General features: G+C 38.0%; 2 protein-coding genes across 2 annotated transcripts; both read left to right on the top strand.

Annotated features, from left to right (window-relative positions):
- Window positions 1–281: 281 nt before the first annotated feature.
- On the top strand, window positions 282–5,204 carry LOC310649934 (vomeronasal type-2 receptor 26-like; the record flags this gene model as incomplete). The annotated part of the gene is made up of 6 exons (XM_083378764.1): window positions 282–361; window positions 933–1,224; window positions 1,598–2,458; window positions 3,550–3,777; window positions 4,056–4,182; window positions 4,306–5,204. 6 exons carry the CDS (start codon window positions 282–284, stop codon window positions 5,202–5,204), a joined length of 2,487 nt encoding a protein of 828 aa, XP_083234890.1.
- Window positions 5,205–8,660: 3,456 nt separating this feature from the next.
- Window positions 8,661–13,612, top strand: LOC310649933 (vomeronasal type-2 receptor 26-like; the record flags this gene model as incomplete). Its single annotated transcript, XM_083378763.1, has 6 exons — window positions 8,661–8,740; window positions 9,309–9,600; window positions 10,006–10,866; window positions 11,958–12,185; window positions 12,464–12,590; window positions 12,714–13,612. The coding sequence occupies 6 exons, from the start codon at window positions 8,661–8,663 to the stop codon at window positions 13,610–13,612; spliced, it is 2,487 nt and encodes an 828-aa protein (XP_083234889.1).
- Window positions 13,613–27,479: the final 13,867 nt, after the last annotated feature.

Below are 27,479 nucleotides of genomic sequence, written 5' to 3'. Positions count from 1 at the left end.
TTGCACTCATGTGGATATTCAAATAGAAAATGATAGATTTTCTCATTACATGCATTATCAGATATACTAAGCCTTGGATCAATCTTTAGATAAAGTATTGGATTATATGTACTTCCTGATCAATAGGTTGGAAGGGAAAACATTTTCACAATAACAAAATTTTGAAAATGTTTTTTCTGATATTTTTGGTGCACAAAGTAGTTACTCTGAGATGCCCTGTGAGTAATGCTTTCCTTGTTCCACATGAATGGTATCAGCCTGGTGACCTCATCATTGGTGGGATGGCATCTCACATGGGTTACCACCATTATGATATTAAATTTAGTGAAAACCCTTCTATAAAACCTTATGAAATACCAACGTAAGAATTTTTCTCTCTATCTAATCTTACCCAGACTTTCAAAAATCCTTTATATGACTAAAAGTTCTTTGTTCATAAATTTAGGATTTTTGATGTAATCTATGCCTTATATTTTTTGAGTTGTATCCAGTTGTGAGAGAAGAAATAACCTTTAGATTTTTCCAAAGTCCTTGACATGAAATGTACAAAATTTAAGAACAAGGAGTCTCTATTTGAACAATTACTGACATAAAGAATTTTTTTAAAAAAAGATTTGGCATTATCTCTCTTAGCAAAACATACATACAGTAAATCAGTGATACCTCCTGAATCTATTCATATACTATTTTTTGAAAATGTGATAGAAAATATACAACTTTGAAAAAAGCCACTACATGTATTTGTTATAGTACATATTTGCTGGAAGTTATGGAAATGCTGTGTAAAATTAATTTGAACTCTGAACAAATTATTAAGCATTTTAGGAAAGCTATTGTCTTCCTACTACCATAAGATGTTTCTTACTTACATAGAAATGATGCCACCTTAAAAGTCTTGTAAAAATTCAATGGGGGATTTAAATTATTTGTAGCATAATCACCAAATTTCATCAACACGTCCTTGCCTTGGCCTTTGCTGTGAAGGAGATCAATGAGGACTCCCAATTCTTACCTAATGCCACTCTTGGGTTCCACATCTATGACAGTTACCTCAGTGCAAGGATGACCTATCGCACCACTCTGGACCTCCTTTTTAAATCCCATGAATTTGTTCCTAACTATAAATGTGATAGCCAGAAGATTCTCGTGGCTATTATTGGGGGATTGGATTTTGTCACATCATCTCATATTGCTGAAATTACAAGATTCTTCAAGATTCCACAAGTAAGTGGTGAAGTGTTGTTATGAAATAATTAAGGAGCATTAAGATTAGCTTAGGTTTGTAAAAAGATGTTGTACCTGCTTAAGGTCTATTAGTTAGCACAATTTTGAAATTACAATGCCAAATACAGAAGTGAATATCTGTAGACTTTCCCTACGTGAGGAAAAACCTGAACATAGTATTCTTTGCTTCTATCAAAAGAATTGATCAATTATATGTGTTTGAAGTAATTCCAAGAAATTCCTTTCCATATTTATACTTAGACGAATTTCACAAAAACAATTCCTTCCTTTGATATATTTTATATGAAAACTAAATCAGGAAAATTACATTTGATCTAACAACTCAAGAGAATACTACTCCACTTTCTTGCAGCTGACATATGGCTCCTTAGCCCAAGAGGAATTTGAGAACAGTAAGCTCTCTTCACTTTATTTCATGGTCCCAAAAGAGGACCATCAGTACATTGGGATTATCCAACTGCTTCACCTTTTCAGGTGGACCTGGATTGGGATTTTTGCTGTTGGTAACAACAATGGAGAAAATTTCTTACAGAAAATGCAGACCTTACTTGCAAAGAATGGAATCTGCTCCGCATTCATACAAAGGCTTTCACGAGTACACCAGGAAGACTTCCCAGAAATTTATGAAACAATCTCAATTATTTCATGGAATTGGATAAATAGCAAAGCCAATGCATTTCTTGTCTATGGAGGAGCATTGGCAATTATGTGGCTAAGAATTGTCACATTTATAGCAGATCCTGAAAGGAAGGAAATTGCATTACTGAGAAAGGTGTGGATCATGACTGCACAAATTGATTTTGTATTATCAGGATTCCAAATCAGTTGGGATCTCCAGATGTTTCATGGGGCTATTTCATTCTCCGCTCATTCAACAACAGTTGTAGGTTTCAAGGAATTTCTTCAGGCCGTAAATCCTCTTTCAGTCTACAGAGATGAGTTTCTTCAGGAAGTTTGGGAACAATTATTTGATTGTTCATTTCAAAAACCAGAATTACATGAAACACAGAGTAGGCTGTGCACTGGCGAGATGAAGCTAGAGGATCTTCCTGGACCTGCCTTTGAAATGGAAATGACTGGCCAAAGCTATAGTATCTACAATGCTGTTCATGCTGTGGCTCATGCTTTGCAAGCTCTATGCACATTACATTTCAATAGAAAAAAAACTATGATGTGTAAAAATCCTGATCTTCCACATCTCCAGTCTTGGCAGGTATTCCCTTTGCACTGGACACTTCTTATATTTCAATAAACAGTTTGACGTAGAATTATACTTTCAACCCATTGTGTAAAGTCTTAATATTATCTGCATTTGGAATCAAGCTTGAGAAAACAACTTAGAAATAAGTTGGAATTTCCTGATGGTGAGAAATATTAACAATGATTTAGTGGAATACTTTGCCTTTAGAAGTTTTGGATGCTCCAACACTGGAGATTTTTAAGAAGAGGAGGACTGCAATTTATCTGAAATAATAGAGCGTCTCTTCCTTGAGCAAGGTGTTGGATTAGAAGACCTTCAGGTCTCTTCTGACTCTGACATCCTGTTCTGTCTAAAATAGATACAGAAAAAATAGTTTCTCTTATTATTCTGGTCATTGAGAAGCTACTGTATAAAGTATGGTTTATTTGTCAGCAGACATTATTGACTAAATCATCATACATTGCACAAGATGAAAGTGATAATTTAGATTACTTGTCATTGCCTTCTCCAAAAACAATCAATTCCCCAAGAACCTTGTGTGACTCATGGACTTTTCATGGGTAAAAAGCTGAGCTTTCTATCTCTATCAGAGGATTAAAGGAATGAAATAAAAATGGTCTTTTTTAGATGTGGCATGCATAGTATGAGACATGAAACATGTTTACAATAATCTCTTTCTTGCATCTCTCTGTGGAGGAATGTTTGGATCTCAGATTCTAAAGGACATTAGGCTAAAGGACATTAGTCAGACCTCAGACTGTCAAATAACTTTATATCAATGAGGAAATATTATTTATTTATTTTATCTTGAATTATTTCTTTAAGTAGTGAACCTAAAACATAATTAAAGGAAGTTACAAAAAACCAGAATCTTTTTTACATTCTGCTACAGTTCATTCTTTCCTTTCCTTATATTAATATTAAATTAGGTATATAGTGTGGACGTGTACATTATCATGCGATATTGATTATCCAAATTCTTAGCACACATATTTAATTATAGTTATAGCAATTGGAAGAATGACAATGAAATTTTAATATGCTTTTATCCACTCTATTATATAGCTCTCAACAACCTCTTTCTTTCATTCTCTTTCAATTAGCTCCATCCATTTCTTCAAGGCATTTCTTTTAACAACTCAGCTGGGGAGAGAGTGTTCCTGAATGAGAAAGGGGAAGCAGCAGGTGGATTCGACATCACCAATTTGATCACTTTTACAAACAAATCCTTTCAGAGAGTTAGAATTGGAAAGATTGATCTACAAGCTTCAAAAGGGAAGGAATTATCCATGGATGAAGATTTGATTGTCTGGAGTCCAGCTTTTAACCAGGTATTGAATTAATGAATCCACCATGCCTTAATACTATAGGATCCCATATTGAACATAGTCTCTTTAGAAATCTAATTTCTGAGGGTTTTTTAAAAATAAACAATGGCATATTCTATCAAATGTTGCTTATGATCAAGGATTCCTCAAATTGACAAAAGTGATATTACAATGTAAAAGCCATGGTTGCATATTTGGTGTGCATTTCATGTGAAATCAGAAAAATCAGAAACTGTTTTAAAAACCCTCCTTTTCAAAACATTTATTTTGTTTATTGTAAGGTTCTTCCATTATCTCGATGCAATGACCCTTGTTTCCCTGGGGACCAAAAGAAAGTGATTGAAGGGGATCAGTTCTGCTGCTATGACTGTGTTCCATGTCTAGAAGGGAAGATTTCAAATCAAAATGGTATCGTAGGAATTCTACCAATTTTCATTACGCTTAAGCAAATTTAGGATGAATACAATTAATCAAATGAGTTTCACTGATTTGGAATGCCCAGATAACAAATTTCTTTGATTTTCTTCCTAGATATGGATGATTGTTTTGAATGTCCAGAAGATCATTATCCAAATAAAGAAAAGAATGGATGTGTCCTGAAACGGACGGTGTTTCTAACTATTGAAGAAACCTTGGGAATTGGTTTAGCTTCTTCAGCTCTTGGTTGCTTTTTCTTGACATCTTGGGTACTTGGAATTTTTATTAAGCACAGGGAGACTCCCATTGTCAAAGCCAACAACCAGTCCATCACCTACACCCTGCTTATCTCTCTTCTGCTCTGTTTTCTATCTTCTTTGTTCTTCCTCATCCAACCCAGTAAAGTGATCTGCCTTCTCCGACAATCAACTTTTGGTACCACGTTCTCAGTGGCTATTTCTAGCGTGTTGGCCAAAACCATCACTGTGGTTCTTGCTTTCATGGCCACTAAACCAGGATCTCAGATGAGAAGATGGTTAGGGAAAAGATTGGCTTATTCTACTGTCCTTTCCTGCTCCTTTTTCCAAGTATGTATTTGTATTCTTTGGTTGTCAACATTTCCCCCATTCCCTGAGTTGGACATGCACTCACAGCTCCAAGAAATTATTTTACAATGCAATGAGGGGTCAGCTTTCTTATTTTTTTGTGTATTGGGCTACCTGGGTGTCTTGGCCATTGCCAGCTTTATTGTGGCTTTTCTTGCCCGTAAATTACCTGACAGCTTCAATGAAGCCAAGTTCATCACCTTCAGCATGTTGGCTTTTTGCAGTGTGTGGATCTCCTTCTTTCCAGCCTATCTGAGTACAAAAGGAAAAGCCATGGTAGCTGTGGAGATCTTCTCCATCTTGTCCTCCAGTGCTGCATTACTGGGATGCATATTCTTGCCAAAATGCTACATCATTGTTTTCCGGCCTGAACTAAACCAAAGGGAGAATCTCATTAAGAGAAATTAGTAAGCCATGTGACCTTTCTCACCAGTAGAAATTGCTAACAAACAAGAATAGGAAGTCCTAATGACCATAATTACATAAGGATTTCATTTAGGTAACCTGATTTCATATTTTAATGAAATGGAAAAATGAATTGAAGTACCTATTAAAGTAGCTAGAGCTATTTTCTGTTGCTGATCAATTATTGATAGGAATGAAGACATCTATGTGCAATTTTCACCTCTTCACGAAATCAAAGATTGCTTTTAGTAGAATTTCAGGGAAAGAACCTGATATTTGGGCCTTTTTCATTAGGGTTTCTCTATAATTCAAATATTTAAAAACAGAATATTATTTTGTGTACAGAGATCTTTTGTGAAAAGTGGGAAAGACTAAAGACGGAAATGCATACCATAAAGTACTGATCTAAATCTTAGAGTTGTAAGTGATTTTTAAAGAAAAAGAAGCTCAACACTCTTTCTAGGCCAAGTTATTTTCTAGGTGCCCTGAGATTGCTATTATATCTATATTTTCCATGACTACCTTTGTTTTTCCTCTCGTTCTTCATTTCTATTGATTTTTGATTAAGGACATTGTGATGTCCTTAATCAAAAAAAGGAGAGCAAAAAATAGATCCAGGAAATTATAGATCAATCAATCCGCCTGACATCAAAATCTGGGAAGACCTTGAAAAACGATAACCTGTAGCAGAATAACAGAATAACTGAGTTGGAAGGGACTTTGAAAGTCTAGTTCAGCCCCCAGCTCAAGAAACATGGGTTCATCAAAAAAGGTGATGCCAAACAAATCTTATTTCATCCTTCAACAAAGTGACTAAATCAATGGATCAGTGAAATATACTTAGATATTGTGACTTGGGCTACATGGATATCTTCACTCTTGTGAGCTTTGTGGTCGATTTTCTTGCCCATAAACTACCTGATAGCTTTCATGAAGCCAAGATCATCACCTTTAGCATGTTGGTCTTTTGCAGTGTTTGTATATCCTCCTTTGCAGCCTCTCTGAGCACAAAAGGAAAAAACATGGTAGCTGTGGAGGTCTTCTCCATCTTGTCCTTCAGTGCTGCCTTACTGGGATGCATATTGTTGCCAAAGTCTACATCATTGTTTGCTGGGCTGACCTCAACCACAGGGAGCAACTCACAAAGAGAAATTAGTATAAGTATGTAGGTAGAAAAGTAGATAGATAGATAGATAGATAGAGAGAGAGAGAGAGAGAGAGACAGACAGACAGACAGACAGACAGACAGACTAATGGAGAGACAGACGGACAGACAAAAAAACCCTATGGGCAGGGCAAGTTGCCCAAATTTTAGTGAACGTACAACCCTAATTAAGATGGAAACACGTTACTCTGGAATACTCTGCAAGTGATACTTCCCCTGTTCTCATCATTGGTGGCATGATGTCCCACATAGTTTACCAGTTTTATATGTCGTGTCACATCCAGAAGGACCGCTAAAATCTGGGCCCTCCTGGCCCTCTCTTTGGCTGGCTGCCAATCCAAGAGGTCTCTCACATTGGCACCTCTGTTTGAAAGGGCACGTAGCATGCTGATGTTCAGTCACAGTTGGCAGCCCTGCACATGGGTCAGTGATGGTTGACCTCTTTCGATGGTAACTTATGTGGGATGATGATAGCTGACCTCAGGCAGTAAGACTTACAGGAGATGATGGCAAGACATCACAGATGCAGCATTACATGTGTGGCCTTACCAAGGCATTCCAAAGTGGTAATAACACTTCATGTGATCTTGATTCTATCCTTCTGTTAATACAGCCTAGCACTGTGTTGGCTTTTTTGACAGCTACAGCACACCACTGGCTCATATTTAAGTGATTGTCCACCAGGACTCCAGGATCCCTCTCACAGTTACTACTATTGAGCAAGGTATCACCTATACCAGGTGTAGGCAACCTCGGCTCTTTTATTTATTTATTTATTTATTTTATTTTAATTCCATTTATATCCTGCCCTTCTCCGAAGACTCAGGGCGGCTTACAAACTTAGCAGTAGCCTTCATTCTATGTATGGCTCATGGAATTGCAATTTGTTACATTGTATCGGGGAGGAGGGAACTTTAGTCTTGGGTTCTACTATGTAAGTATAGATACTTTGTTTCCTGAATAAAATGTTTTTTAAGGAAAAAATCTTTGTCTTGAAGTTCTTTTAATTGGCTTCATCTATAGGAACCATAGGGATGTGGTGGCTCAGTGGGTTAGGATGCTGAGCTTGTCGATCAGAAGATCGGCAGTTTGGCGGGTCAAAGAAACTGCACAATCAGTTTTCTGGGGCAACGGATGGATCATCTCCTAGGACTCCCATCAGGTACTTTTTCCCCAGTTTCAATTAAGGGGGGCATTGAAGCACAAAGCTAGAATAGTAGTACCCCAATTTTAGGATACTGACTTTAGTAGCTGGAACAGAAAAGTGTATACTGTAATAGGGAAGAAAGGTTTCTGTAAAACCTTATGAGATATCATGCAAAGAGGTTTTTTTTCCCCTTTTTGTAATGTTACCCAATTCCCCCAAAATTGCTGAAATGAGTAAAAGGTGTTTCAACATAAATGTAGGCTTTATATCTAATGTAAGCCACTCTGTCTTTCAAATGTTTCTAATTGTGGGAGAAGAAGTAATATTCTTTACATTTTGCTAAAGCTGGAAACTTTAGTGCAAGAAATCTTTTGAAGATTTTTAGTGAACTCAAGGTATTTTTTTAAGTGTGCATTGTTACTCCTCACAAAACATACACACAATAAATCACTGATACCTGCTGGATCTGTTCATATTCTATTTCTTCAAAAAGTGGTAGAAAATAAATGTGATAGCTTCAAAAAACACTTTCAACAACTAAGCATCTATTTTATTATAAATCTCCCTTAAATTATTGTCTTTGTCATTTGCTCATTTAAAAAAAAATAGTTGAACCATTAGCCAATTACTATCTCATCATAACAAAATAATTATCTCCTAGAGGAATCACCATGTTTTCTTAACTAGGCCAAAATACCAAGGTTTCCATAGAAGTGAATGATATTCAACAACAATAAAGATATCAGCTTGGATATAAAATAACATTGGAACCGCAGGGAGTTTAGCACAAGGGTGATAACGGCTCTCTACCCTCTATTCTCCTTTGCCACAGTATCTGTTCAAATCCTGATGGTGTTCAAGATACAATTTTGCACTCATGTGGATCTTCAAATAGAAAACGATAGATTTTCTCATTACGTGAATTATCAGATATTAGCCTTGGATCAATCTTTAGATGAAGTATTGGATTATATGTAGTTCCTGATCAATAGGTTGGAAGGGAAAACATTTTCACAATAACAAAAGTATGAAAATGTTTTTTCTGATATTTTTGGTGCACAAAGTAGGTACTTTACGATGCCCTGCAAGTGATGCTTTCCTTGTTCCACATCAATGGTATCAGCCTGGTGACTTAATCATTGGTGGGATGGCATCTCACATGGGTTACCACCGTTATGAATTTAAATTTAGGGAAAATCCTTCTATAAAAGCTTATGAAATACCAATGTAAGAATTTTTTTTCTCTATCAAATCTTACTCAGACTTTCAAAAGTCCTTTATATGAATAAAAGTTCTTTGTTTATAAATTTAGGATTTTTGATGTAATCTATGCCTAATATTTTTTTTTGAGTTGTATCCAGTTGTGAGAGAAAAAATAACTTTTAGATTTTTCCAAAGTCCTTGACATGAAATGTACAAAATTTAAGATCAAGAAGTCTCTATTTGAACAATTACTGACATAAAGAATTTTTTAAAGAAAGATTTGGCATTATCTCTCTTAACAAAACATACATACAGTAAATCAGTGATACCTCCTGAATCTATTCATATACCATATTTTGAAAATGTGATAGAAAATATACTACTTTGAAAAATACTTGTATTTGTTGTAGTACACATTCATTGGAAGTCATGGAAATGCTGTGTAAAATAGTTTTGAACTCTGAACAAATTATTAAGCATTTTAGGAAAGCTATTGTCTTCCTACTACCATAAGATGTTTCTTACTTATATAGAAATGATGCCACCTTAAAAGTCTTGTAAAAATTCAATGGGGGATTTAAATTATTTGTAGCATAATCACCAAATTTCATCAACATGTCCTTGCCTTGGCCTTTGCTGTGAAGGAGATCAATGAGGACTCCCAATTCTTACCAAATGCCACTCTTGGGTTCCACATCTATGACAGTTACCTCAGTGCAAGGATGACCTATCGCACCACTCTGGACCTCCTTTTTAAATCCCATGAATTTGTTCCTAACTATAAGTGTGATAGCCAGAAGAATCTTGTGGCTATTATTGGGGGATTGGATTTTGTCACATCATCTCATATTGCTGAAATTACAAGATTCTTCAAGATTCCACAAGTAAGTGGTGAAAAGGTTAAACAGAAAAATTCTACATTCTGTTCTTAATGTTATGAAATAATTAAGGAGCATTAAGATTAGCTTAGATTTGGAAAAAGATGTTCTGCCTGCTTAAGGTCTATTAGTTAGCACAATTTTGAAATTACAATGCCAAATACAGAAGTGAATATCTGTAGACTTTCCCTACGTGAGGAAAAACCTGAACATAGTATTCTTTGCTTCTATCAAAAGAATTGATCAATTATATGTGTTTGAAGTAATTCCAAGAAATTCCTTTCCATATTTATACTTAGACGAATTTCACAAAAACAATTCCTTCCTTTGATATATTTTATATGAAAACTAAATCAGGAAAATTACATTTGATCTAACAACTCAAGAGAATACTACTCCACTTTCTTGCAGCTGACATATGGCTCCTTAGCCCAAGAGGAATTTGAGAACAGTAAGCTCTCTTCACTTTATTTCATGGTCCCAAAAGAGGACCATCAGTACATTGGGATTATCCAACTGCTTCACCTTTTCAGGTGGACCTGGATTGGGATTTTTGCTGTTGGTAACAACAATGGAGAAAATTTCTTACAGAAAATGCAGACCTTACTTGCAAAGAATGGAATCTGCTCCGCATTCATACAAAGGCTTTCACGAGTACACCAGGAAGACTTCCCAGAAATTTATGAAACAATCTCAATTATTTCATGGAATTGGATAAATAGCAAAGCCAATGCATTTCTTGTCTATGGAGGAGCATTGGCAATTATGTGGCTAAGAATTGTCACATTTATAGCAGATCCTGAAAGGAAGGAAATTGCATTACTGAGAAAGGTGTGGATCATGACTGCACAAATTGATTTTGTATTATCAGGATTCCAAATCAGTTGGGATCTCCAGATGTTTCATGGGGCTATTTCATTCTCCGCTCATTCAACAACAGTTGTAGGTTTCAAGGAATTTCTTCAGGCCGTAAATCCTCTTTCAGTCTACAGAGATGAGTTTCTTCAGGAAGTTTGGGAACAATTATTTGATTGTTCATTTCAAAAACCAGAATTACATGAAACACAGAGTAGGCTGTGCACTGGCGAGATGAAGCTAGAGGATCTTCCTGGACCTGCCTTTGAAATGGAAATGACTGGCCAAAGCTATAGTATCTACAATGCTGTTCATGCTGTGGCTCATGCTTTGCAAGCTCTATGCACATTACATTTCAATAGAAAAAAAACTATGATGTGTAAAAATCCTGATCTTCCACATCTCCAGTCTTGGCAGGTATTCCCTTTGCACTGGACACTTCTTATATTTCAATAAACAGTTTGACGTAGAATTATACTTTCAACCCATTGTGTAAAGTCTTAATATTATCTGCATTTGGAATCAAGCTTGAGAAAACAACTTAGAAATAAGTTGGAATTTCCTGATGGTGAGAAATATTAACAATGATTTAGTGGAATACTTTGCCTTTAGAAGTTTTGGATGCTCCAACACTGGAGATTTTTAAGAAGAGGAGGACTGCAATTTATCTGAAATAATAGAGCGTCTCTTCCTTGAGCAAGGTGTTGGATTAGAAGACCTTCAGGTCTCTTCTGACTCTGACATCCTGTTCTGTCTAAAATAGATACAGAAAAAATAGTTTCTCTTATTATTCTGGTCATTGAGAAGCTACTGTATAAAGTATGGTTTATTTGTCAGCAGACATTATTGACTAAATCATCATACATTGCACAAGATGAAAGTGATAATTTAGATTACTTGTCATTGCCTTCTCCAAAAACAATCAATTCCCCAAGAACCTTGTGTGACTCATGGACTTTTCATGGGTAAAAAGCTGAGCTTTCTATCTCTATCAGAGGATTAAAGGAATGAAATAAAAATGGTCTTTTTTAGATGTGGCATGCATAGTATGAGACATGAAACATGTTTACAATAATCTCTTTCTTGCATCTCTCTGTGGAGGAATGTTTGGATCTCAGATTCTAAAGGACATTAGGCTAAAGGACATTAGTCAGACCTCAGACTGTCAAATAACTTTATATCAATGAGGAAATATTATTTATTTATTTTATCTTGAATTATTTCTTTAAGTAGTGAACCTAAAACATAATTAAAGGAAGTTACAAAAAACCAGAATCTTTTTTACATTCTGCTACAGTTCATTCTTTCCTTTCCTTATATTAATATTAAATTAGGTATATAGTGTGGACGTGTACATTATCATGCGATATTGATTATCCAAATTCTTAGCACACATATTTAATTATAGTTATAGCAATTGGAAGAATGACAATGAAATTTTAATATGCTTTTATCCACTCTATTATATAGCTCTCAACAACCTCTTTCTTTCATTCTCTTTCAATTAGCTCCATCCATTTCTTCAAGGCATTTCTTTTAACAACTCAGCTGGGGAGAGAGTGTTCCTGAATGAGAAAGGGGAAGCAGCAGGTGGATTCGACATCACCAATTTGATCACTTTTACAAACAAATCCTTTCAGAGAGTTAGAATTGGAAAGATTGATCTACAAGCTTCAAAAGGGAAGGAATTATCCATGGATGAAGATTTGATTGTCTGGAGTCCAGCTTTTAACCAGGTATTGAATTAATGAATCCACCATGCCTTAATACTATAGGATCCCATATTGAACATAGTCTCTTTAGAAATCTAATTTCTGAGGGTTTTTTTAAAATAAACAATGGCATATTCTATCAAATGTTGCTTATGATCAAGGATTCCTCAAATTGACAAAAGTGATATTACAATGTAAAAGCCATGGTTGCATATTTGGTGTGCATTTCATGTGAAATCAGAAAAATCAGAAACTGTTTTAAAAACCCTCCTTTTCAAAACATTTATTTTGTTTATTGTAAGGTTCTTCCATTTTCTCGATGCAATGACCCTTGTTTCCCTGGGGACCAAAAGAAAGTGATTGAAGGGGATCAGTTCTGCTGCTATGACTGTGTTCCATGTCTAGAAGGGAAGATTTCAAATCAAAATGGTATCGTAGGAATTCTACCAATTTTCATTACGCTTAAGCAAATTTAGGATGAATACAATTAATCAAATGAGTTTCACTGATTTGGAATGCCCAGATAACAAATTTCTTTGATTTTCTTCCTAGATATGGATGATTGTTTTGAATGTCCAGAAGATCATTATCCAAATAAAGAAAAGAATGGATGTGTCCTGAAACGGACGGTGTTTCTAACTATTGAAGAAACCTTGGGAATTGGTTTAGCTTCTTCAGCTCTTGGTTGCTTTTTCTTGACATCTTGGGTACTTGGAACTTTTATTAAGCACAGGGAGACTCCCATTGTCAAAGCCAACAACCAGTCCCTCACCTACACCCTGCTTATCTCTCTTCTGCTCTGTTTTCTATCTTCTTTGTTCTTCCTCATCCAACCCAGTAAAGTGATCTGCCTTCTCCGACAATCAACTTTTGGTACCACGTTCTCAGTGGCTATTTCTAGCGTGTTGGCCAAAACCATCACTGTGGTTCTTGCTTTCATGGCCACTAAACCAGGATCTCAGATGAGAAGATGGTTAGGGAAAAGATTGGCTTATTCTACTGTCCTTTCCTGCTCCTTTTTCCAAGTATGTATTTGTATTCTTTGGTTGTCAACATTTCCCCCATTCCCTGAGTTGGACATGCACTCACAGCTCCAAGAAATTATTTTACAATGCAATGAGGGGTCAGCTTTCTTATTTTTTTGTGTATTGGGCTACCTGGGTGTCTTGGCCATTGCCAGCTTTATTGTGGCTTTTCTTGCCCGTAAATTACCTGACAGCTTCAATGAAGCCAAGTTCATCACCTTCAGCATGTTGGCTTTTTGCAGTGTGTGGATCTCCTTCTTTCCAGCCTATCTGAGTACAAAAGGAAAAGCCATGGTAGCTGTGGAGATCTTCTCCATCTTGTCCTCCAGTGCTGCATTACTGGGATGCATATTCTTGCCAAAATGCTACATCATTGTTTTCCGGCCTGAACTAAACCAAAGGGAGAATCTCATTAAGAGAAATTAGTAAGCCATGTGACCCTTCTCACCAGGAGAAATTGCTAACAAACAAGAATAGGAAGTCCTAATGACCATAATTACATAAGGATTTCATTTAGGTAACCTGATTTCATATTTTAATGAAATGGAAAAATGAATTGAAGTACCTATTAAAGTAGCTAGAGCTATTTTCTGTTGCTGATCAATTATTGATAGAAATGAAGACATCTATGTGCAATTTTCACCTCTTCACGAAATCAAAGATTGCTTTTAGTAGAATTTCAGGGAAAGAACCTGATATTTGGGCCTTTTTCATTTGGGTTTCTCTATAATTCAAATATTTAAAAACAGAATATTATTTTGTGTACAGAGATCTTTTGTGAAAAGTGGGAAAGACTAAAGACGGAAATGCATACCATAAAGTACTGATTTAAATCTTAGAGTTGTAAGTGATTTTTAAAGAAAAAGAAGCTCAACACTCTTTCTAGGCCAAGTTATTTTCTAGGTGCTCTGAGATTGCTATTATATCTGTATTTTCCATGACTACCTTTGTTTGTACTCTCGTTTTTCATTTCTATTGATTTTTGATTAAGGACATTGTGATGTCCTTAATCAAAAAAGGAGAGCAAAAAATAGATCCAGGAAATTATAGATCAATCAATCAGCCTGACATCAAAATCTGGGAAGACCTTGAAAAACGATAACCTGTAGCAGAATAACAGAATAACTGAGTTGGAAGGGACTTTGAAAGTCTAGTTCAGCCCCCAGCTCAAGCAACATTGGTTCATCAAAAAAAGGTCATCCCAAACAAATCTTAATTCATTCTTCAACAAAGTGACTAAATCAATGGATCAGTGAAATATACTTAGATATTGTGACTTGGGCTACATGGATATCTTCACACTTGTGAGCTTTGTGGTGGATTTTCTTGCCCATAAACTACTTGATAGCTTTCATGAAGCCAAGATCATCACCTTTATCATGTTGGTCTTTTGCAGTGTTTGTATATCCTCCTTTCCAGCCTCTCTGAGCACAAAAGGAAAAGCCATGGTAGCTGTGGAGGTCTTCTCCATCTTGTCCTTCAGTGCTGCCTTACTGGGATGCATATTGTTGCCAAAGTCTACATCATTGTTTGCTGGGCTGACCTCAACCACAGGGAGCAACTCACAAAGAGAAATTAGTATAAGTATGTAGGTAGAAAAGGAGAGAGAGAGAGACAGAGAGAGAGAGAGAGAGAGAGAGAGAGACTAATGGAGAGACAGATGGACAGACAAAAAAACCCTATGGGCAGGGCAAGTTGCCCAAATTTTAGTGAACGTACAACCCTAATTAAGATAGAAACGTGTTACTCTGGAATACTCTGCAAGTGATACTTCCCCTGTTCTCATCATTGGTGGCATGATGTCCCACATAGTTTACCAGTTTTATATGTCGTGCCACATCCAGAAGGACCGCTAAAATCTGGGCCCTCCTGGCCCTCTCTTTGGCTGGCTGCCAATCCAAGAGGTCTCTCACATTGGCACCTCTGTTTGAAAGGGCACGTAGCATGCTGATGTTCAGTCACAGTTGGCAGCCCTGCACATGGGTCAGTGATGGTTGACCTCTTTCGATGGTAACTTATGTGGGATGATGATAGCTGACCTCAGGCAGTAAGACTTACAGGAGATGATGGCAAGACATCACAGATGCAGCATTACATGTGTGGCCTTACCAAGGCATTCCAAAGTGGTAATAACACTTCATGTGATCTTGATTCTATCCTTCTGTTAATACAGCCTAGCACTGTGTTGGCTTTTTTGACAGCTACAGCACACCACTGGCTCATATTTAAGTGATTGTCCACCAGGACTCCAGGATCCCTCTCACAGTTACTACTATTGAGCAAGGTATCACCTATACCAGGTGTAGGCAACCTCGGCTCTTTTATTTATTTATTTATTTATTTTATTTTAATTCCATTTATATCCTGCCCTTCTCCGAAGACTCAGGGCGGCTTACAAACTTAGCAGTAGCCTTCATTCTATGTATGGCTCATGGAATTGCAATTTGTTACATTGTATCGGGGAGGAGGGAACTTTAGTCTTGGGTTCTACTATGTAAGTATAGATACTTTGTTTCCTGAATAAAATGTTTTTTAAGGAAAAAATCTTTGTCTTGAAGTTCTTTTAATTGGCTTCATCTATAGGAACCATAGGGATGTGGTGGCTCAGTGGGTTAGGATGCTGAGCTTGTCGATCAGAAGATCGGCAGTTTGGCGGGTCAAATCCCGAGTGCCGCGTAGCAGAGTGAGCACCTGTTACTTGTCCCAGCTTCTGCCAACCTAGCAGTTCGAAAACACATAAAAATGCAAGTAGAAAAATAGGGACCACTACGGTGGGGAGGTAACAGCATTCCATGCACCTTTGGAGTCTAGTCATGCTGGCCACATGACCATGGAGACATCCTCGGACAAGCGCTGGCTCTTCGGCTTTGAAACGGAGATGAGCACCGGCCCCTAGAGTCAGAAACAACTAGCACCATATGTGGGGAACCTTTACCTTTACCTTATCAGAACCAAACATTATACCTTTGCATTTGGTTATTCTTCCCTAAATGTAGAACCTTATTTCATCATTGAATTTCATTTTGTTAGAATTTCATATTCCAGTATTTGAGAGGTTGCCACTAAGAGGAGGGGGTCAAACTATTTTCCAAAGTACCAGAGAGCAGGGCAAGAAACAATGGATAGAAACTAATCCAGGAGAGAAGCAACCTGGAATTAAGGAGAAACTTCCTAACAGTGAAGACAATTAACCAATGGAACAGCTTGCTGGCAGAAGTTAGAGCTGTTTCATCACTGGAGCTTTTTAAGATGAGATTTGTGGTATAGGGTCTCCTTCTTGAGCAGGGGGCTGGACTAGAAGACCTCCAAGATCCCTTCCAGCTCTATTCTGATTGAAACAAATTAATCAAGGCAAAACTCAACTAGAATGATCCAACTGTAATTACTCAGTTTAGTGGTGGATTAAATGAACCAATTGGCACTAAACTCATAAGGCAAGGACATCAACAGATAGTGGAGCAAATCTCCCATCTTTCTATTATCATCAACTCATGTTTGGAAGTTATTCAACCTTCTCTCCCTTATTGCTGAAAAGGACTGAGCCACGGGGAGAGGAGCCCATTCAAATAGGAGAAATAAAGAGATCCCTTTTTGCTGAAGAAAGAGAGAGGCACTGTTTTGTTGTTGTTGTTTGTTTCTTTGTTTCTCTTACTGTAGAGATTCTGGGCATATAGTGAGAATGTGCCCAACCAGAGCCTCCAGAAAGGAGAAAGGCCTCTCAGCCAAGGCATGGGAGACCACTGTGCTGAACACAGAGGCCAGAACTAGGGAACCTGGAGCAGCCCCCCTCTCAAGAGTTCACAAAAGGGAATATTCAGACATTAAAGAGAGATCAACCCTGTTATGTATTGGGCTCAATGGTAATACCATGTGGGTTGCTGGAGCAGCTAACAGCTCTCCAGCAACCCAGACTACAAGTCTCCAGTGCTGCTATTGGCTGTCCCTAGGTGACAATGGTTGCTTCAAACCTATTGGCTGCTGCCTAGGGGCTAGACTATATATTACAGCTAGTTACAGCCCAATTCTCAGTTCAGATCTTGCAAGCAATAAACCATGAGTTTTCCTGAACTCACTTGCCTCGTTTTCATTCCTTTGCCAAAGAACCCACCACACAACACTGGCGATGAAGGTGGGATCCTGCTTCCCTGATAGAGCTGAAGTCTTAGAGGGGAAGGCAGTGCACACCGGAGGGAAAAGGGATTTCCCCTCCTCCCTCAAGGTCAGCTAGCAAGCTATGCTAGCGACCTCGTGTTCAGCGAACTCATTCCCTGAGCCTGGGAAGCAGGATTGGAAGAAATCACAGGAACCAGCAAGAAACAGAATGCCGAAGGTCAGAAGACTTCAAGAATTTGATGTGAAGCATCCAGAAGAATGGCCATCTTATTTGTTTGCCAGATGACTGGCATCACAGATTGGCAGATTTTCTACTCTGCCAGCATTCTACGCCCTGCACTGCTACAGGCAAAAGTCCTGCAGAACTGAATTGGGGGATGTGATTGATCACTAAACTGGACAGGTTGCATCCAGATAGAGTGGCAGCAAAACCCTCTTGACCAAAACCCCCTAGGGGGCTGCAAATGGGCTTGGGCCAGGAACTATGGTCATGGGAATCTGTGGGTTCCTGGTAAAATTACCAAAACATCTGGGTCCCTATCTTATGAAGTGGGGCTGGAGGGAGGGCGAGTTGTCAGATGCCACATTGATCAACTAAGACAACGGTTTCCAGAATGGCCACTAAGTGAGGACTGAATCATAAATCCCTCCCAATGTTCTCAAACTTGCAGCCAACCTAGTCCTCACTTAGACTCTCAGGACTTTTCTTTCATAACTGATGAGGAACCAGATGGAGAAGTGGGGAGTCCAGGAATGCAACATGGATCCCCTGAAGGAGCAAGCCAACAGGACTTCAGCAACTGCTGTGCCTACTCTGCTGATCACTCTGACTCTGGGGTGGGCCAACCTGGAGAGGCTAGCCAGAGAGCATCTAATCCCCTTGACTCAGGAGCAACAAAGGACATGGGTCTATCCAGCCCACTGGGTAAGCTGGTAGACCACAAAGTGACTGGAACTCCAAGACTTTCCACTAGGGCACACAAGCCTCCTTCATATCTTCCTGATTATGTTGTAAAATAAAGATCTATAATGTTGTTGTATTGCAACTTGCCACTGTACTACAGAAACTGGGAGTTATGATGTTAACTGGCTAGTGTGCTGTCAATGAAGCCTATTCATTCAGATGCTGTAAGTTAACCTTGTAACCTATATGGGTTTATTTTCTATTACTATTATTTCGGATTGTTTTGATAATGAATCTGGATAATTGTATTAAGACTAAATTGTGTTACAATATTGACTGATCTAAGAGGGGAGGGGTGTTATGTATTGGGCTCAATGGTAATACCATGTGGGTTGCTGGAGCAGCTAACGGCTCTCCAGTAACCCAGACTGCAAGTCTCCAGTGCTGCTATTGGCTGTCCCTAGGTGACATTGGTTGCTTCAAACCTATTGGCTGCCGCCTAGGGGCTAGACTATATATTGCAGCTAGTTACAGCCCAATTCTCAGTTCAGATCTTGCAAGCAATAAACCATGAGTTTTCCTGAACTCACTTGCCTCGTCTTCATTCCTGCGCCAAAGAACCCGCTACACAACAAAAGCCATCCAAATCAAGGTATATTGTTGAAATGTTATGCTGCCTTGACCTACCACATGGACTGGAATAAGGGACTATAGGGTTAGTGGATTCTGGGGCAAGAAGCAACTTTAAAGATTTTGCAGTGGTTAAACTTTACAAATCCCTACAGTCATTCTAGACACCTCAATGTCTAGCAATAGCCCATCATACAGAACTGCTAACCCTGTGTGTCACCAGCCACCATCTCTTTCCGATCATCTTGGGATCAGGGTGGCTGTAACTTCAAATCCCAGGCTGCAACTCTAGCTCCAGCTCCACCTTACCAACCAAATACGAGCAGCAGATTAACAGATCCTTTACAGTAACTGGCAGAAAGCCCCAAGTAGGTGAAAGCTAAGGTACCAGTTAAGTACACAGATTTTACAGATGTTTTGGGAAGGATGAAGCAGTCCTTTCCTCACATAGAGACCACAACTGTGCTATAGACTTGGTTCTGTAGGGTTACAATACCCAATAAGAGACAGTAACCAATGTCAACTAAGGGATGCCCCAGTACTTTATTACCAGGATCATGACATAGAAACTGCACAATCAGTTTTCTGGGGCAACGGATGGATCATCTCCTAGGACTCCCATCAGGTACTTTTTCCCCAGTTTCAATTAAAGGGGGGCATTGAAGCACAAAGATAGAATAGTAGTACCCCTATTTTACGATACTGACTTTAGTAGCTGGAACAGAAAAGTGTATACTGTAATAGGGAAGAAAGGTTTCTGTAAAACCTTACGAGATATCATGCAAAGAGGTTTTTTTTCCCTTTTTGTAATATTACCCAATTCCCCCAAAATTGCTGAAATGAGTAAAAGGTGTTTCAACATAAATGTAGGCTTTATATCTAATGTAAGTCACTCTGTCTTTCAAATGTTTCTAATTGTGGGAGAAGAAGTAATATTTCTTTAGATTTTGCTAAAGCAGGAAACTTTAGTGCAAGAAATCTTTTGAAGATTTTTAGTGAACTCAAGGTATTTTTTTTTAAAGTGTGCATTGTTACTCCTCACAAAACATACACACAATAAATCACTGATACCTGCTGGATCTGTTCATATTCTATTTTTTGAAGAAGTGGTAGAAAATAAATGTGATAGCTTCAAAAAACACTTTCAACAACTAAGCATCTATTTTATTATAAATCTCCCTTACATTATTGTCATTGTCATTTGCTCATTTAAAAAAAAAGTTGAACCATTAGCCAATTATTATCTCATCATAACAAAATAATTATCTCCTAGAGGAATCACCATGTTTTCTTAACTAGGCAAAAATACCAAAGGTTACATAGAAGTGAATGATATTGAACAATGATAAAGATATCAAATTGGATATAAAGTAACATTTGAACCACAGGGAGTTTAGCACAAGGGTAATAACGGCTCTGTCAGACTCTGCATCAGTTTTCCACCCTCTATTCTCCTTTGCCAGAGTATCTGCTCAAATCCTGATGGTGTTCAAGATACAATTTTGCACTCATGTGGATCTTCAAATAGAAAATGATAGATTTTCTCATTACATGCATTATCAGATATACTAAGCCTTGGATCAATCTTTATATAAAGTATTGGATTATATGTACTTCCTGATCAATAGGTTGGAAGGGAAAACATTTTCACAATAACAAAATTTTGAAAATGTTTTTTCTGATATTTTTGGTGCACAAAGTAGTTACTCTGAGATGCCCTGTGAGTAATGCTTTCCTTGTTCCACATGAATGGTATCAGCCTGGTGACCTCATCATTGGTGGGATGGCATCTCACATGGGTTACCACCATTATGATATTAAATTTAGTGAAAACCCTTCTATAAAACCTTATGAAATACCAACGTAAGAATTTTTTTCTCTATCTAATCTTACCCAGACTTTCAAAAATCCTTTATATGACTAAAAGTTCTTTGTTCATAAATTTAGGATTTTTGATGTAATCTATGCCTTATATTTTTTGAGTTGTATCCAGTTGTGAGAGAAGAAATAACCTTTTGATTTTTCCAAAGTCCTTGACATGAAATGTACAAAATTTAAGAACAAGGAGTCTCTATTTGAACAATTACTGACATAAAGAATTTTTTTTAAAAAAAGATTTGGCATTATCTCTCTTAGCAAAACATACATACAGTAAATTAGTGATACCTCCTGAATCTATTCAGATACTATTTTTTGAAAATGTGATAGAAAATATACTACTTTAAAAAAGGCCACTACTTGTATTTGTTGTAGTACATATTTGTTGGAAGTTATGGAAATGCTGTGTAAAATTAATTTGAACTCTGAACAAATTATTAAGCACTTTAGGAAAGCTATTGTGTTCCTAATAACTTAAGATGTTTGTTACTTATATAGAAATGATGTCACCTTAAAAGTCTTGTAAAAAAATTCAGTGGGGGATTTAATTTTTTTGTAGCATAATCACCAAATTTCATCAACACGTCCTTGCCTTGGCCTTTGCTGTGAAGGAGATCAATGAGGACTCCCAATTCTTACCTAATGCCACTCTTGGGTTCCACATCTATGACAGTTACCTCAGTGCAAGGATGACCTATCGCACCACTCTGGACCTCCTTTTTAAATCCCATGAATTTGTTCCTAACTATAAGTGTGATAGCCAGAAGAATCTTATGGCTATTATTGGGGGATTGGATTTTGTCACATCATCTCATATTGCTGAAATTACAAGATTCTTCAAGATTCCACAGGTAAGTGGTGAAGTGTTGTTATGAAATAATTAAGGAGCATTAAGATTAGCTTAGGTTTGTAAAAAGATGTTGTACCTGCTTAAGGTCTATTAGTTAGCACAATTTTGAAATTACAATGCCAAATACAGAAGTGAATATCTGTAGACTTTCCCTACTTGAGGAAAAACTTGAACATAGTATTCTTTGCTTCTATCAAAAGAATTGATCAATTATATGTGTTTGAAGTAATTCCAAGAAATTCCTTTCCATATTTATACTTAGAAGAATTTCACAAAAACAATTCCTTCCTTTGATATATTTTATATGAAAACTAAATCAGGAAAATTACATTTGATCTAACAACTCAAGAGAATACTACTCCACTTTCTTACAGCTGACATATGGCTCCTTAGCCCAAGAGGAATTTGAGAACAGTAAGCTCTCTTCACTTTATTTCATGGTCCCAAAAGAGGACCATCAGTACATTGGGATTATCCAACTGCTTCACCATTTCAGGTGGACCTGGATTGGGATTTTTGCTGTTGGTAACAACAATGGAGAAAATTTCTTACAGAAAATGCAGCCCTTACTTGCAAAGAATGGAATCTGCTCAGCATTCATACAAAGGCTTTCACGAGTACACCCGGAAGACTTCGCAGAACTTTATCAAACAATCTCAATTATTTCATGGAATTGGATAAACAGCAAAGCCAATGCATTTCTTGTCTATGGAGGAGCATTGGCAATTATGTGGCTAAGAATTGTTACATTTATAGCAGATCCTGAAAGGAAGGAAATTTCATTATTGAGAAAGGTGTGGATCATGACTGCACAAATTGATTTTGTATTATCAGGATTCCAAATCAGTTGGGATCTCCAGATGTTTCATGGGGCTATTTCATTCACCGCTCATTCAACAGCAGTTGTAGGTTTCAAGGAATTTCTTCAGGCCGTAAATCCTCTTTCAGTCTACAGAGATGAGTTTCTTCAGGAAGTTTGGGAACAATTATTTGATTGTTCATTTCGAAAACCAGAATCACATGAAACACAGAGTAGGCAGTGCACTGGTGAGATGAAGCTAGAGGATCTTCCTGGACCTGCCTTTGAAATGGAAATGACTGGCGAAAGCTATAGTATCTACAATGCTGTTCATGCTGTGGCTCATGCTTTGCAAGCTCTACGCACATTATATTTCAATAGAAAAAAAACTATGATGTGTAAAAATCCTGATCTTTCACATCTCCAGTCTTGGCAGGTATTCCCTTTGCATTGGACACTTCTTATATTTTAATAAGCTGTTTGAGGTAGAATTATTCTTGGAACCCATTGTGTAAAGTCTTAATATTTTCTGCACTAGGAATCAAGCTTGAGAAAACAACTTAGAAATAAATTGGAATTTCCTGATGGTGAGAACAATTAACAATGTATTAGTTGCCTTCAGAAGTTTTGGATGCTCCAGCACTGGAGATTTTTAAGAAGAGAAGGACTGCTATTTATCTGAAATAGTATAGGGCAGTGATGGCAAATCTTTCAGAGACCGAGTGCCCAAACCGCAACCCAAAACACACTTATTTATTGCAAAATGCCAGGGCCGCATCAGCATTGTGGTGCCCTCAGGGGGAGCAGGGAGGCACCTCTGAGTGCTGCCTCTGGCATGCAAAAACTGGGGGCGTAAAAATGGCTAGTGAGTATCATGCAGGCACTCGCCCTGCCCCATTTGCAGCATGTGTGTGCTCACGGCCCCGTGCATGCATGCACACATGTAAAATGCTTCCCCCTCCCTTTTCTTCCAGTCCACCGATCAACAATGGTTGGTGACCTCTGCTCCACCACCTCTACTCAAGCTTGCTAGTTGACCACTTTGTATCCTTTGTGCTGGGCAGGGCTCCTGGTCCGGGTGGCGGCCGTAGTCTGATGGACCTGCTGCTGGCAGCAGTAGTGCCCATGCCAACAGAGAGCGCTCTGAGTGCCGCCTCTGGCACGCGTGCCATAGGTTCACCACCACTGGTATAGGGTCTCTTTCTTGAACAAGGTGTTGGATTAGAAGACCTTCAGGTCTCTTCTGAATCTGACATCCTGTTCTGTCTAAAATAGATACAGAAAAAATAGTTTCTCTTATTATTCTGGTCATTGAGAAGCTACTGTATAGATTATGGTTTATATGTCAGCAGACATTATTGACTAAATCATCATACATTGCACAAGATGAGATAGTTAAAGTGATAATTTAGATTACTTGTCATTGCCTTCTCCAAAAACAATCAATTCCCCTAGAACCTTGTGTGACTCATGGACTTTTCATGGGTAAAAAGCTGAGCTTTCTATCTCTATCAGAGTATTAAAGGATTGAAATAAAAATGGTCCTTTTTAGATGTGGCATGCATAGTATGAAACATGAAAAATGTCTGCAATAATCTCTTTCTTGCATCTCTCTGTGGAGGAATGCTTGGATTTCAGATCCTAAAAACTGGCTAAAGGACATTAGTCAGACCTCAGACTGTCAAATAACTTTATATCAATGAGGAAAGATTAGATATGTTTTATCTTGAATTAGTTGTTTAAGTTGTTGTTGTTGTTAGCTGCGAAGTCGTGTCCGACCCATCGCGACCCCACGGACAGCATTCCTCCAGGCCTCCCTGTCCTCCACCATCTTCCGGAGTCCACCCAAGCTCATGCCTACTGCTTCAGTGACTCCATCCAGCCACCTCATTCTCTGTCGTCCCATTCTTCTATTGCCCTCGATCTTTCCCAGCATTAGGCTCTTCTCCAGTGAGTCCTTCCTTCTCATTAGGTGGCCAAAGTATTTGAGTTTTAGCTTCAGGATCTGGCCTTCTAAAGAGCAGTCAGGATTGATCTCCTCTAGGACTGACCGGTTTGATCGCCTTGCAGTCCAAGGGACTTGCAGGAGTCTTCTCCAGCACCATAGTTCAAAGGCCTCAATTCTTTGGTGCTCAGCCTTTCTTATGGTCCAACTTTCACTGCCATACATTGCAACTGGGAAGACCATAGCCTTGACTATACGCACTTTTGTTGACAGGGTGATGTCTCTGCTTTTTAGTGTGCTGTCTAGATTTGCCATGGCTTTCCTCCCCAGGAGCAAGCGTCTTTTAATTTCTTGGCTAGAGTCCCCATCTGCAGTGATCTTGGAGCCCAGGAAAATAAAATCTGTCACTACCTCCATTTCTTCCCCATCTATTTGCCAGGAATTGAGAGGGCCAGATGCCATGATCTTGGTTTTCTTAATGTTAAGTTTCAACCCAAGTTTTGCACTCTCCTTCTTCACCCGCAACAAGAGGCTCTTTAGTTCTTCTTCACTTTCTGCCATTAGAGTGGTATCATCTGCATATCTTAGGTTGTTGATGTTTCTTCCGGCAATCTTAATTCCAACTTTTGATTCATCTAGCCGTGCCTTTCTCATGATGTGCTCTCCACACAAGCAAAGGTTTTAGCATAGTCAATGAAGCAGAAGTAGATGTTTTTCTGGAACTCCCTAGCTTTCTCCATGATCCAGCGTATGTTGGCAATTTGTTCTTTAGTTCCTCTGCCTCTTCGAAATCCTGCCTGAATTTCTGGTAGTTCTCGATCCACATACTGCTGAAGTCTAGCTTGTAGCATTTTAAGCATGACTTTACTAGCATGAGAAATGAGTGCAATGGTGCGATAGTTTGAACATTCTTTGTCACTGCCCTTCTTTGGAATTGGAATGTAAGCTGATCTTTTCCAATCCTGTGGCCACTGTTGAGTTTTCCAAATCTGCTGGCAAATTGAGTGTAGCACTTTTACTGCACTGTCTTTTAAGATTTTGAATAACTCAGCTGGAATACTGTCACCTCCACTAGCTTTGTTGTTGCTCAGCTTTTCTAAGGCCCACTTCACTTCACATTCTGGGATGTCTGGCTCGATGTCAGTGACCAACTCATTGTGATTATCTGGGACGTTAAGCTCATTCTTGTATAGTTCTTCTGTGTAATTTTTTCCACCTCTTCTTAATCTCTTCTGCCTCTGTTAGGTTCCTGCCATTTTGGTCCTTTATCATGCCCATTTTTGCATTAAACGTTCCCTTCATCTCTCCAATTTTCTTGAAAAGATCTCTGGTCCTCCCTATTCTATTGTTTTCTTCTATTTCTTTGCACTGTTCATTTAAGAAGGCATTCTTATCTCTTCTAGCTATTCTCTGGAATTCTGCATTCAATTGGGCATATCTATGTTTTTCTCCCTTGCCTTTCGCTTCCCTCCTTTCCTCAGCTATTTGCAAAGCTTCCTCAGACAGCCATTTTACTTTCTTGCATTTCTTTTTCTTTGGGATGGTTTTGGTTGCTACCTGTTGTACAATGTTGCAAAACTCTGTCCATATTTATTCAGGCATTCTGTGTATCTGATCTAATTCTTTAAATCTATTTGTCACCTCTACTGTATATTCAACAGGGATATGATTTAATTCATACCTGAGTGGCCTAGTGCTTTTCCCTACTTTCTTCAGTTGTTTAAGTAGTGAACCTAAAACATAATTAAAAGAAGTTACAAAAATCCAGAATCTTTTTTACATTCTGCTTCAGTTCATTCTTTCCTTTCCTTATAATAATATTAAATTAGGTATATAGTGTGGACTTGTACATTATCATGCAATATTGATTATTCAAATTCTTAGCACACACATTTAATAATAGTTATAGCAATTAGAAGAATGACCGAATGAAACTTTAATATGCTTTTATCCTCTCTATTATATAGCTCTCAACAACCTCTTTCTTTCATTCTCTTTCAAGTAGCTCCATCCATTTCTTCAAGGCATTTCTTTTAACAACTCAGCTGGGGAGAGAGTGTTCCTGAATGAGAAAGGGGAAGCAGCAGGTGGATTCGACATCACCAATTTGATCACTTTTACAAACAAATCCTTTCAGAGAGTTAAAATTGGAAAGATGGATCTACAAGCTTCAAAAGGGAAGGAATTATCCATAGATGAAGATATGATTGTCTGGAGTCAAGCTTTTAACCAGGTATTGAATTAATGAATCCACCATGCCTTAATCCTTTAGGATCCCATATTGAACATAGTCTCTTTAGAAATCTAATTTCTGAGTTTTTTTTAAATAAACAATGGCATATTCTATCAAATGTTGTTGATGATCAAGGATTCCTCAAATTGACAAAAGTGATATTACAATGTAAAAGCCATGGTTGCATATTTGGTGTGCATTTTCATTTGAAATAAAAAAAAATCAGAAACTGATTTAAAAACTCCCCTTTTCAAAATATTTTTGATGTTCCTGTTTATTATAAGGTTCTTCCATTTTCTCGATGCAATGACCCTTGTTTCCCTGGGGACTGGAAGAAAGGGATTGAAGGGGATCAGTTCTGCTGCTTTGATTGTGTTCCATGCCCTGAAAGGAAGATTTCAAATCAAAATGGTATGGTAGGAATTCTACCAATTTTCATTAGACTGAAGCAAACTTTAATATACAAGTTTAGGATGTATACAATTAATAAAATGAGTTTCATTGTTTTGGAATGCCTAAATGACAAATTTCTTGACTTTCCTTCCAGATATGGATGACTGTTTTAAATGTCCAGAAGATCATTATCCAAATAAAGAAAAGAATGGATGTGTCCTGAAATCAGTGGTGTTTCTAACAATTGAAGAAACCTTAGGAATTGGTTTAGCCTCAGCAGCTCTTGGTTTCTTCTTCTTGACATCTTGGGTACTTGGAACTTTTATTAAGCACAGGGAGACTCCCATTGTTAAAGCCAACAATCGATCCCTCACCTACACTCTGCTTGTCTCTCTTCTGCTTTGTTTTCTCTCCTCTTTGTTCTTCCTCAGCCAACCTGGCAAAGTGACCTGCCTTCTCCGGCAATCTACTTTTGGAACCACGTTCTCAGTGGCTATTTCTAGCGTGTTGGCCAAAACCATCACTGTGGTTCTTGCTTTCATGGCCAC

Source organism: Vipera ursinii (genome assembly GCF_947247035.1).
Source record: "Vipera ursinii genome assembly, chromosome: Z".
Lineage (NCBI taxonomy): Eukaryota > Metazoa > Chordata > Lepidosauria > Squamata > Viperidae > Vipera > Vipera ursinii.
This window is presented reverse-complemented; position numbering and strand designations above follow the sequence as displayed.